The sequence below is a fragment of the Sarcophilus harrisii genome, chromosome 3, assembly GCF_902635505.1.
Source record: "Sarcophilus harrisii chromosome 3, mSarHar1.11, whole genome shotgun sequence".
In the NCBI taxonomy this organism is placed as follows: domain Eukaryota; kingdom Metazoa; phylum Chordata; class Mammalia; order Dasyuromorphia; family Dasyuridae; genus Sarcophilus; species Sarcophilus harrisii.
The window spans coordinates 369,916,035-369,929,410 of record NC_045428.1 but is presented as its reverse complement, the minus strand read 5'-3'; the positions used below and the strand labels follow the sequence as shown (position 1 = coordinate 369,929,410).

Below are 13,376 nucleotides of genomic sequence, written 5' to 3'. Positions count from 1 at the left end.
AAAAAAAAACCCACACAGCAACTAATGTAATTTGCAAATCAATGTGATTATTATGGAGAACAGATAATTCTTCCAAAAGACATTTCAGAGCATTGGCTCACTGTGATGTAAGCATTCATATTCATAGCCACTTCTCACATTTACACAAATATAACAGTGTGGTAGAAGACCAGGAAATTAGTGAGGACACCTGGATTCAAGCTTAAGTGTTGGTACTTAAGAGCTGTGCAAATCACATTTTCTCTGAGATTCTGTTTTCTTATTTGGAAACTGAGGAATAAGTTCTACTGATTTTATAGAATTAAATATATAGAATCATATAATTGACAACTCTTCATAAAGCACCATAACCATGAGAAGCTAACTTATTATGTTTGCTTTAAACAGTTTTTATGCTGCCTCAGTTAAACAACAAACAATTTTTAGCACAACACAAGGAAGCAGGCTCCAGTGCCTCTTACTCGTCAGAAGGAATCCGGCACACAGGCAAAAAGATACTTTGAAACTATAAAATATAAAATAATCTGTTACAAATAAAAGTACTTTTAAGATTTGCAGAAACAAGATACCTACCAAAGGAAAAGAGATGAGTTACAGGAAGCTGTACAGTTCTTAATTCTATGTGAAATAATTCACAATCTACAACAAACTGGGGGGAAAAACACACACACACACAAAAAAAAAAACCTTACTGGTAAAACTGAACTTATAGTAAGGTGCTGACTGAGTGAAGGGTCACTAAATAAAATGTAAAAATTTACAAAATCCAGCCTCTAAACAAGAAATATCAATGACACCAATGATTAACTATTTCAATGTAACAATTAACATAAGTTGCAAAATAATCTCTATTAAATTTTAATTTTAAATTAAAAAATTTTAAGAAAATTTGATATAACATATTTCATTTAACTTTTCTGATATATTAAAGTTATCATGATAGAAAAGGAGCAATGGCAAATTAAATAGCAAGTTTGCCTATAATTTTTGAGTATTTTTAGATAATCACACACTTGGCAGATAAGTTGAGAAAGAGGAAAGGGAAAGAATATCAAAAATACCTCAAAAGCTACTAACAAATAAGGATGAATTATAAATGAACACACTGTTTTACTGAAAGTTTAAGTCAAAAAGAAAATGTAGCTTGATCTACACACTTACAAAATATATCTATTGTATATAGTCAGTAAAGAACACAAACTATAAAATATTTTGGTAAATTTATTGTAGCTCAGTTGTATATGGTTGATTTGTAATTATGGAATATTTCAGGATAACAGTGCTTATTGTAAAGTAAGAACAAGGCAGTAAATTGAAAGAAACTGAAAGAACTTCCTAAAGAAATAAATAAAAATTTGTTGAAATTTGAGGAAAAGCTGGAAAACATTTAAATCTATCTCAAGTGACACAACAGTGGAAAATAAGGATCTTACATTCCCCAATGGACAAGTAGTCAAAGGATATAAACAAGTAAGTCTAAACAGAAGAATTGTAAATTATCAATAACTCTATGACATAATGCTCCAAGTTGATGATAATTGAAATAATACAAATTAAAACAACTTTGAAATTTCACCTCACCTCCAGCAAACTGGCAAAGTTAACAAAAGATTTTGAAAGAATTAATGTGGAGGAATTATAGAAAGTAAGGCATACAAAACAAATGTACTATTGGTAGTGTAAATCAGTACAACTATTTTGGAAAGTAATTTGGAATTTATCAAAATTAGCAAAAACAGAGGCTAAAATATTATTTTTTGGCCCAGAATATATGCTATGCATACACTTCAAGAAGGTTGTTGATTTAAGAGGGGAAAAATACACACCAAAATAGCAGCATTTTCTGAGTAAAAAACTGAAAACAAAGCAGATACTCATCAGTTGGGGAAGAACTAAAGAAATCAAGGTACACAAATATAAGGAAATAGTCCTGTGCTGTAAGGAACACATAAGAATACAAAGAAATGTATCGGCTCATTGAACTGATATAAAGCATAGTCAAGAAAACAATACATACAATATCTGTGGATGTAAATGGAAAGAACAACTACAAAACAATCAAAATTAATGCCGAAAAGTTACAAATAACAAGCTTGGCCCCAAAGAAGAGCTATGAAAAAAACAACATTCCTTACTTTTTTCTTTCAGGTATAGGGGGAAGAAGTAGAAGTTCCCTGGTATTGGAACACGGAATATATTGTAGTTTTTAAAAAATGTAATCATGTTTTGGTGGGGTTTTTTCCCCTCTTAATTGTTCTTAAAAAAAAAACTTTATTATAATCAATTCTCCATGACGAGAAGGAAGAAGGACAGAAGGGGATACTTAGGCAATGTAAAAAAACAAAATATATCAATAACATACATTTGAAAAACTAATTACTAGTAGTAGCAGTAATAACAAATTTAAAAGTCTTAAATCCAAATAAAAAGGAGAGTAAAAGAGGATTTGTTAGATTAATGCAGTTGAAGAACACTCTCTGATTTAAGCTAAGTAGAAGAAAAATTGAATGTAATATAGGAACTTGGTAAGACTTTTAAGACTAAAAATTTTGCTTTCAAACCTTTCTAAGGCAGAAAAATGCAACCAAAACTTTGGACAATCAAAATTAAATTGGTATTAATGTTTTCTATGACTCTAAATAGTGCTCCAAATACACATGGGGCACATCTTGTTATTTGCAAACAGGCAAGGGAAAAATATAATCAATAAACATAATTTTACAAAAGGCTGTTTTAAAATTTTTACATGACTATCAGTATCTTATTTTCATCAACATTTTTATATTAATAGACAAGCTGAATGTTTAAAAATTGCTATTACCTTATTTCCATTAGTAGATGGTACATAAACAACAAGATGAGACAATTTTGGATAATCCTGGAGTTTCAACATGAAAGTCTGAAACAAATGGGAAAGAATTGATTCAATCAGGTGCATACTGATTTGATATATGTTATAAAACTTAGTTTTAAATATATGATTCCTGTTTATAGTTATAAGTCTTTAAATTGTATCTGATACTTTATAAAATTGTTTTGATGGCATATTTAAATTTTCAATAATGACAGAATAATTCAAAACCAACTTCCTAATAATCATATTTATTAAAGATCCCATAAATGTCTCCTTTAGGAATTCAAGACCAATTAAGGAATTTTACCTTTGTGTTTGTCTTTGTAAGTAATGGTAAGTAAATTAAACCAATAAGTAATTAAATGAAATTTAACATAAGTATATAAAATAATTTGACTCATTTACTTTGGATTTTTGTCAAAAAAAATTTTTTTTCAGAAACAATATCCTAAACATTAAAAAAGAAACTGGTAACTGAGTGAAATATCTGCAACAATATTCTCTAATAAAGGTCTCATATACAAGACATATGGATTCATTTATACCACAAATAGATTTATACCCCAAACAAATCAGAGAAAGAGGAAAAGGATCTATATATGCAGAAATATGTACAGCAGTTCTTTTCATGGTAGCAAGAACCAGAAACTAAGGAGATGTCATTTTATTGGAGAATTGCTTAATTTTTTTTTTAATTTGCTCAATGGAGGAAGCAATGCAATAGGCAGATTTCAAATGTCTATTAACTGAAAAAAATAAAATAAATCATTAAAAAATTTGGAAGACTTAGATGAAGAGATGCACAATGAACCAGGAAAATAATTTTTTAAAAAACTAAAAAAAAAAAATTGCTCTTATATTCCTTAAGAAAATGCTTTTATACAAGCCATTACCCAACTGATAAATGGTCAAAGAATAATGAACAAGTTTCAGACGATGAAATTAAAGTCATTTTTTCGTCATGAATAAATATTCTAAATCATTATTGATTAGAAAAATGCAAATTCAAAAAACTCTGAGGTACCATTTCATACCTCTAAGGTTGGCTAAGATGACAGAAAAAAGATAAGGATAAATGTTAGAGGGGATGTGGGAAAACTGAGACACTAATGCATTGGCCCAAAGGGCCTTCAAACTGCACATATCCTGTGATCCAGCAGTATCTTTAAAGAGATATTGTCTGTATCCCAAAGAGATCATAAAAAAAAAAAAAAGGAAAAGGACCCATATGTGCAAAAATTTTTGTAGCAGCCTTTTCACAGTGGCGAGGAACTAGAAATTGAGTGAATGCTCATTATTTGGGGAATGGCTGAATAAGGTATGGCATAGGAATGTAATGGAATATTACTATTCTATAAGACATGACAAGGAAGCTGATTTCAGAAAAACCTGGAAAGACTTACATGAACTGATGCTAAATGAAGTGAGAACAATCAAGAGAACATTGTACACAACAACAAGAAGATTATATGATGATCAACTGAGATGGAATTAGCTCTTTCCAACAATGAGATGTTTCAAGGTAAATCCAATAGACTTGTGATAGAAAAAGCCATCTGTATCCAGAAAGAGATCTATAGAAATTGAATGTGGATCAAAGCATAGTATTTTTACTTTTTTGTCATTGTGGTTGGTTGTTTGCTTTTTTCCCCCTCACTTTTTTTTTCTTTCAAAGAAAGAACTGAATTTTCTTGTGCAGCATGACAAATGTGGAAATATGTTTAGAAGAAGGATTGCCTGCTGTCTATGGGAAGAGGTAGAGGAAAGGAGGGAGAAAAATTTTGAACACAAGTTTTACAAGGTGAATGTTGAAAACATTTTTGCATGTATTTAGAAAAATAAAAAAGCTATTAAAAATTCTTATCTTCAAAATAAAGCTTCTAACAGGTTACACTATACAATAGAAGGAAGAACTTAATACTAAACGTAGAGGGTCACAGACAGTGGGGAAACTCTGGGTGAGGTATAAAACCTTCAGCCCAGGGGGAACCTGCTAACAATGTTTGGTTCTGCTTCCCATTTCCCCTAAGGGCTCTCGGCCTTCCTGAGAAATCAGGGGGCCGGGACAACCTGTGTTGTGATTGAAGCAGAGTGATATCAGGTAGAAGAGTGATACCAGGTGGCAATTTATAAACAGAAGCAAGTTGTTCATGTGGTTCCACATGCACAGTATATACCTGGTGCATGCCCAGTGTTGTTTTTGTTACATAAGGGTATTAGGGTATAAAGGGGAAAAGACCTTGGAATAGATGGATTCCATTTTTCCACCATCTTCAGGAGTCCCATCTTATCACTTCTCCACTAAGATGGCATATTTTAATCACCCCGGTGTGGGGGCTCTAGAAAGCAGGACACAACAACTAAGATAGATTAAAAGTACATAAGGCATTTACATATATAAAAAAGTTTTTTTTAATCAGGAAAAAAAACAATTTACCTTCATTGTTGGCAATAGTTCAGTTTTCCAAGACAGGTCTACACCTTGAGTACTAAAAATGAACGATAAGGTTGCTATCAAAAGAGACAAATCTGTGACTCAGATCAATATGAATTGCAATTGCAAAAGCAAATTGCAATTGGTAAACAAACAGCAAGAACAACAAAGAACTAGCCAATAAACCCTAGTATGAATTTAAAATTGGTAACATATCTTTATACAACTGTCATGAATTATGTAACTAGTAATACTGATCTAGCATTTTAAGTTTTATAAAATTTCCCAAAATATTCCTGGAGGTAGGTGATAAAAGCATAATAATTGTCCCATAATAATTGTCCCTTAATCATTTAAGTGACTCTAAATGGAGGCAAAGTGACACATCTCTAATACATTATAACATACTTACCACATAGAAACACTGTTTATACAGCCATAAATCCAACTCTGGGTATCCTGTCAGTTAACACAAAACAGGGCAAACTGTTGGAGTCAAAATAATTAAGGACAAAGGCAAAACCAACTTTTTAAAGATACACTACAGACTGAATGGAAATACAATATAAACAAAGAGAAGGATACTGTTACTTAGAATCCTACCCATGATGCCTTACTTGCAAAGGAAGAAGATAGAGAAGGCAGGAAACCTAAAGTAACTGGATGACCTCTATACCTTATCTCATTTAACAAAGAAAGAGGGAATTAAATGACTGCAGGGTAGAAAGGAAGAAGAGTCAATATGTGCTACGGAAAAGTGACAGGAAAGTTTGGCATTAATGGGACATCAAATTCCTATATGAGAGTGTCATTTACTTTAATGTCATATAATATCCTAAGCAGTTTGTCATCCCGAACCTACCACAGACATTAAATCCAGTTTCCTGATAAATTTTATAAAGATTAGGAACCCAAACAATTTGATCCTAAAATATATACAGCATACTATACTGAAGCAACACTCATCAAAACAAATGACTGTACTAGACACCTAAAAAGAACAGACACTAGAACACTCTGTTTCAGTTGCAGAATGAATTTAAGTAGAGTAACCACAAACAGAGATGATAAAAGAAATGTATGAAGAACAAATTGATAAATAACTTCAAAGAATGTATAATATATAATTATGAACTATTAAGAAAACTAAGACAGTCAGAAATCTAGAGCAGATCAATCATGAGAATAATCAAATTAAAAAACACTGATAAGCTCTACAAAAAGCCATGCAGCCAAAATACTTTATAAACTTATAAACTTTATAAAATATAAACCGTTTAAGAGCAAAGATTTATTTTCAAATCCTGTCTTTTAATATCCATATAACTTTAACTTTCTTAGATCTCACTTTCCTCTATAAAATATAAGGGTTGAATTAGACACAGTCTCTGAAGTCCCTTCCAGTTCTTGACCTAAATACCTACATGTCTTATTAACTTAAGAGTTATACCTTAGTCTAATCCTTAGCATCTAGCTCAGTGCCTTACACTCAATAAATTCGTTGAATCAATAACTGAAAATAGGACACACTTCATATGTAAAGGGTGAAATTGATGGATGCCATATATTGATCTTAAGGTATGCTTATGGACACCAAAAAGAATAATATGCAGTTCACTGATGGTGAAATAGAGAAGAAATTTAAGTATATTTGAAATTTTATCCTCTAAAAAATTCATAACAGACGTGTCTCTAATTTTAAGTAAAAGGTACCTAAGAAGACCTAGTTTGAGTGGTAAGAGGAACACAAAAGAGGACAGTGCCATAGAAGCACAGAGAGGGGAGAATATGTAGACAGACAGGGTAGTTAGTGAACACTGTCAAGTGCAGCAGGGTGGTCAAGAATGAAGAGACCTGGAAAAGGTCTGGGATTTAGCAATGAAGAGACTTTTGATAACTAGAGAGGACAATCAAAGGGATAAGAGCAGAAAAAAGATTGCAAAAGATTGAGGGAATGAAAGCAAGCGGAAGTAATGGAATTAGAATTTGACTGAAAAAGGAATGAGAGACAGAATGACATAGTTTGAGAAAATGGGAGGAACTTATAAAAGTTTTTAAAAGATTGGGAGAAGGAGACACTTGAAGATAGTAAGCAAGAAGCTAGGGGGCAGGCAAGAGACTGAAAATCAGAGAGGAAGGAAACGTCAGAAGGGACAAGATTCTGGGAAGTATGGAATTAAGGGTATTATGTGTAGAGGCACTGGCCTTGACAAAGAGAAGGGTCACTTTATATATATATATATATATATATATATATATATATATATATATATATATATATATATATATATATACACACACACATTTATTTACATGGAGACTTTTATAAAATGTGTATGTTATATAAAAAGCATGCATGTATGCACTTGTGTGTATATGTGGCAGTAAGATGCTGTGGACTGGAAGACAGAAAATCTGCATTAAAGTCTTATATCTAACACAGAATCCATGTGTGACCCTGGACAAATCTCTCAGTGCCACAGGTAATTCTTAAATGAATGAATGAATAGAAAATCACTTATAAGTGCTAAGCATTTCCTACAAATACAAAAGCAATCCCTGCCCAAGAAGCTAACATTTTAACAAGGGAAATAACACATACAAAAGAGTCCTTTCCTGGAAGGAATCTTTTGGTTTGGAAAGTTACAGAGATGGTGAGGGGAGTCAAAAGGGAGAAAGGTGACGACCAACAAATTCTTTCCACAAGCAAAGACAGTTGATTTGATTCGCTTCCGTAACTGAGAAAGGCATAGAAGATAAGGTTATTCCTATGAGAGCATGGCGACTAATAAGGAAAAGTATGGGTAGTCAAAGGAAACATGCTCGAGTTCAGGCCACAAAGTGAAGCAACCATCACTCTAAGACTTTAATTTGAAGGACTGGTAGAAGTTTCTCACTGAGAGTTCTCTTCACCAAAGAAATCATACAACTAGATCTATCCAAGCAAGATAGAGCTATAAGACAAATTCTGTAGATTGATAATACTGATACCCACAAAAACAGTTTGGTGTAATGAAGAGAAAGCTAGATTTAGAATCAGGGTCAAGGGCTGCCTTTGCACCACTGGGCAAGTCACTGTCATAAGTGACTCTTGACAGATGTCTGAAAATAGAAGTTGCAGATGAGCTGCTGAACCACGTTGATAAAGGAATTTTCCTCACCTGGAGTTCCCTCTATCAATGAAATGAGTGTGTGTGTGTGTGTGTGTGTGTGTGTAGGTATAAGAAGAGCATGGTTCTTTTATCACATGAAATCAACCACACTAAAAAATTACAGATGAAAATCATCTAAAATGATGGAACTGCAACATGCCAATAATGAAATTATGAAGACTGATCATATAATGAAAATGTCAACAGAAAGACAGTGGACCTCATAGAGTCCAGGAAAGGCACATGTGGAAAAAGAATGCCATCTTATTTGCAGCACTATCTAACAGAGGACTTCTGACCAGGAAAGGTATGTTTAGACCAACAAAGGCAAAATTTTGAAATTCTTGAAAGTTATGTGTTATACAACTGGCTCAAAAGAATGAACTATTTTTAGCCACTTTAAACTAAAAGAACATAAGTTACAAACATTTTCTTACCAACATGCTGTTCCGACAGTAAATATGAGTGTAGGTTTTTCTGTGATTTGAGAGAGGAAATGCAAAATACATTGCATAAGACTCCTAAAAAACAGGAAGAAAAAAATCAGTACATACAATCACCCTCACATAGTAGATGTTACCTTCATTCTAAAATATCTGGCTAAGTACTTACATTAAAAGCCATAAAGGTCCATTTTGTTACTTTCACTGGAACCCATTTAGATGTCCCTAAAGTAGAGAAAATTATTCTCACTTTTGAATAACAAAATCTTAATTATTTTCCTGCTGGCTACAGGAAGAAACATTTATTCTTTAGAATATAACATTAAACAAAAGTTTGCATTTTTGAACATAAGCTATTTTAAAACAGAAAGCATGGGTTTTCATTAGGTACTCATAACAACACCTACATTAGTAATTTAATAACTAAATTTAGTCTCGTTCTCACTACAAAGCTATCAAAAGAAAGGAAAAGAAAAAAGTATCTTCTTTCAGTAAAATAAGCAAAATATGTCCTTTCTGAATCATTTTACTACTACCAATTTCTTCCTCTTTTGTGGCCAGTATTTTTCCCAATTAAAAAAAAACATATTAAGTGTCTTCTATGTGTAAGATATCACTGGGATATAAAGTAGCTATCATGTTTCCCTTAAGTATTCTTTTTTCCAGGCTAAATAAGCCCTTTTTCCTTATTTGGCAAAATCTCAAGTTCTATCACATTCTGGATGCTCTTCAGAATATCCTTTTCTAAAATATGGTGCCCAGAACTAAACACAATACTGTTAACGTAGCCTGATCAGAGAAAGGAAAAATTATTTCACCATTTCTGGATACAGTGTGGCAAAGTCCATGAAACAAAAAAACAAAAACAAAAACAAAAACAGCCTATTCCAAATTTTCAGTTTACTAGCTCTTTAACCCTTTACAATCTCACCAGCCTTTTGCAATCTCATTTCTTGTCTGCACAACTTTATTGAAACTTCTCTCGAAAGTTATCAGTGTTCTCCTACTCAATTAATGCCTTCTCTTGAATAAGAGAAGGGATTCACTGTATTTCTGGAAATTTTTTCTTCTCTTGGCTTCTGAGACATCATACATGCTCTGCTAATTCTGTTTATTTCTTTACTTGCTCCTCTTCCTGAGCTACATCTTCTTCTCTCTCTACCTTGATAATTTCACTAACTTCTCTGGATTTAAGTAATTCATTTCTATAGACAGCTCACAAATATGTTTTTTCCACTCCTGACATCTCTTCTAAGCATCAGACCCAAATCTTTAATTTCTTCTAACATGCTTCTGCCTGAATATTCCATGTGTACCTCAATGTGTTTTCTTCAAATGGGGACTTCTTCTAACTTCACTATTTCTATCACTGGTACTAATGCATGCTCTTCATGAAAGGATTCATAATTTAATTTAAATAAAAGGGTTCATTTAATTTTTTTCAACTGAATGAAAAACAAGCACTTAATCCATTGGCAAACATGGGCACACTTCCCTGATAAATTGGCCTTGGCATGCTACGTTTTTTATATTGTAACAAGATAGCAAAATTAAAGTTTTCCAAAAAGGCTCAAATCAGTTAGCAGAGGAAGTTTCAGTGGTTAAATGAGAACAAAGTTTGCTATGATGACTCCTAAAGCACAAACTCTAGTTGAAAGAACTGAATTGGCTTTTGAAAATAGAAGGAATATATCTTAAACATCATAATTACTTGGCAACCCTTGGCCATGACTGAATAACAAGCACAATATTTGAAAGCAGAAACAACATTTTTGCATTGAATGGTGCAAACTTGAATTTTGGCAAATTCTCTTCTTAGGCTCTTCAGAAAGAATTGAAAGGAAGAGTTTTGTGTTTAAGAGATTACAGAATTCATCTGGCAGAATTACCTAACAAAATCACTGCTCTGTACCAATAACTGTGAGAATATTGATCAAATTTTATAAAAAAAACAATTTTGGGCCTTGAAATGGATTTCTTTTTAAAATTTCAAACGTAGTTTTTAAGCAATTACTGTCAAACCAGGAAAAGAATTGAGGTTTCTATTACCTCTCTCCTGTGACAAATAATAATTTTAAGGACTTTATACACTGGGGCAGCTAGATAGTGCAGTGGACAGACACGCTGGCCTTGGAATCAAGAGGAATTCAGTTCAAATCTAGCCATATGACTTGGGGCAGGTCCCTTAATCCCAATATTTGGCAAAAAAAAAAAAAAAGGATTTCATACAAAAATTAAAGTCTAGTAGCCTTTTATTATATATGTGGTTATATACATAATGTATTTATACTAAAGAAGGTACTATTATCATCTTCAGAATTAAAGTGTTTAAGATATATTTTTGCATGAAAACCCAGAATCACTTCTTACCCAAGATAGTTATTACCTTAGGAGAGAAAAATGTTACCTACTCTAGAATGTAGGAATCTTGAGCTCTTTTCTTATATCATCACTTAAGGCTATGTTTATCCTATTATTTCCATTTATTTTTCAAAATTCGCTCTTCAGCTGGTACTACCTAACCTATATTTGAGTCAACATTTCATAATAAAATGCTTTGCTTAATTTGTAATACTACTGTCAGCAGAAGAAAATTTTCTGACAACTAAAAAAACATTTCCTGTTTCTATCCTTTCTCCTTTGACTTCCTTCTTACTTGTGTATCATATTAACATATTGTCACATGTATGTATTATACTGACCTACAAAAAGCTGCATGAATGTGACTAATTCCTTATGATTTTGAAAAGATTGCAACGTATTAAATATTTTTAGTTCATTTTTCATTCTTTCTCTATTTCCTCTCAGATTCTATTACCTAACCTAAGAATGATTCTGTCCTAAGGCCTGATCCTTGATAACTAAATGTCTGTCCAGGACAGCTTTTATTTAGAGAAAGTCTACTGTGGCTAGGATTCAGTTACTCTCTGATCTGTTCTATCTTCCCATAGGTGCCTTGGCCCTATATGAAAACCCTTCTCTCCACCTTCTTCCTATCTTTCCCAATTTCTCTTAATATTTTATCTACTCTTATTAGAATGTAAATTCCTTAAAAGTAGGGACCACCATCTTATTTTCTTGTTTTTGGATCTTCACAGCTTATCACAGAACCTGGCAAAGAGTAAATGTCTGATAAGTGTTTTATCTTTCTACCTACTTATTTACATCTATCTATCTTTATCTATTCATCTATCATCTATTAATCTACATCCTAACAATCTATTTACTTACTTACTTATTCCGCCATCCATCCATCTATCTATCGATCTACATACATACCTACCTAACCTACCTACCTACTACCTCTACCTACCTACTACCTCTATCTCCCTCCCTACCTAGCATTTATCTATTTAAGTATCCTGGAGTGTTAGGCTACACTGATGGCATTTCCAGATATGATTCTTAGACTCTACTTAAGTATAAAATATGCTATTCTTATCACCAACCTGTTAAATCAGCAACTATATTGGGAATTTCCTCAAATGGCTTTGCTGGATATTTTATAAAGTGGTGATTCAAAACAGCCATCTTCTTTTTGGGTTTCATAGTTATCTAAAAAGAAAAATGCAACATTTTTCATGGTTTATGTAGATGTTATTAAGACAACCATATGTTAGTAATAATATTCTTAAGGCCCATAAGAACAGGAACCTGTTATTCTTCTATTCTTACTATTGTTGTTTTGTCTTTTTCAATCATGTTTAACTCTTTGTGACCCCTTTTTCAAGTTTTCTTGGCAAAGATATTGAAGTGGTTACCATTTGCAATTTCCTTCTTCAACTCATTTTATAGATGAGGAAACTGAGGCAAACAGGCTTTAGTGATTTTGCCTACAGTCATATAAATTAAGTAAGTAGCAGAGGCTGAATTTGAACTCAGATCTTTTTGACTTTGGTGTGACACTATCCACTGTACTACCTAGCCACCCCATTTTTGATATTTCAAGAAAATTCCAAATGGGGTCAGGGAGAGTTGTACACAACTGAAAACAACTTAACTAGAAGCTATCAAAACTTAATATTGTATATTATGTTGTATATTTTTTAGTAGTTTTTTTCTAAGCCTTGCATTTCTGGTATTAATCTTATTTGCTCATGAAAGTGATTCTGTAAAAATAAATATAAACTATGTATTAAATCCATAATTCAATAAGGCATAGGAGTCTGTTATATCAAAAATGATTGATTGAAATATGCAGGTAATTATAAACTAATACCTACCTGTTTAGTATCATCATCAATAAGATCGAAAAAAGCTCTAATTGTAGCCAACTGTAATTGTTTACACCTAAAGAAAATGATCAGAAAAAAAATTATAAACAAAATATCTAAGAGAAAAGGTCTCTATCATATGACTGGTTTAAGGAATGACTATAAATCTATCAATCTACACACTATTATTAAATATAGTATAGTACCTTGAATAGTGGTAGCTAGAGCCTAAGAACATGACCTTGAGTGTCACAGAGAGTGCAAACTAACTTGAGTATA

General features: G+C 32.3%; 1 protein-coding gene across 2 annotated transcripts in view; it reads right to left on the bottom strand.

Annotated features, from left to right (window-relative positions):
* PGAP1 (post-GPI attachment to proteins inositol deacylase 1) overlaps positions 1–13,376 on the bottom strand; it is an 89,687-nt gene that overhangs the window by 49,585 nt on the left and 26,726 nt on the right. For both annotated transcript variants that reach the window (XM_031960277.1, XM_031960278.1), the window contains exons 7-14: positions 13,107–13,173; positions 12,333–12,438; positions 9,053–9,108; positions 8,878–8,961; positions 5,701–5,747; positions 5,292–5,343; positions 2,822–2,899; positions 574–649 (exon numbers count right to left, since the gene is read on the bottom strand). In XM_031960277.1, coding sequence (XP_031816137.1) covers positions 574–649; positions 2,822–2,899; positions 5,292–5,343; positions 5,701–5,747; positions 8,878–8,961; positions 9,053–9,108; positions 12,333–12,438; positions 13,107–13,173 — 566 coding nt within the window. The remainder of the gene's footprint in view (positions 1–573; positions 650–2,821; positions 2,900–5,291; positions 5,344–5,700; positions 5,748–8,877; positions 8,962–9,052; positions 9,109–12,332; positions 12,439–13,106; positions 13,174–13,376) is intronic.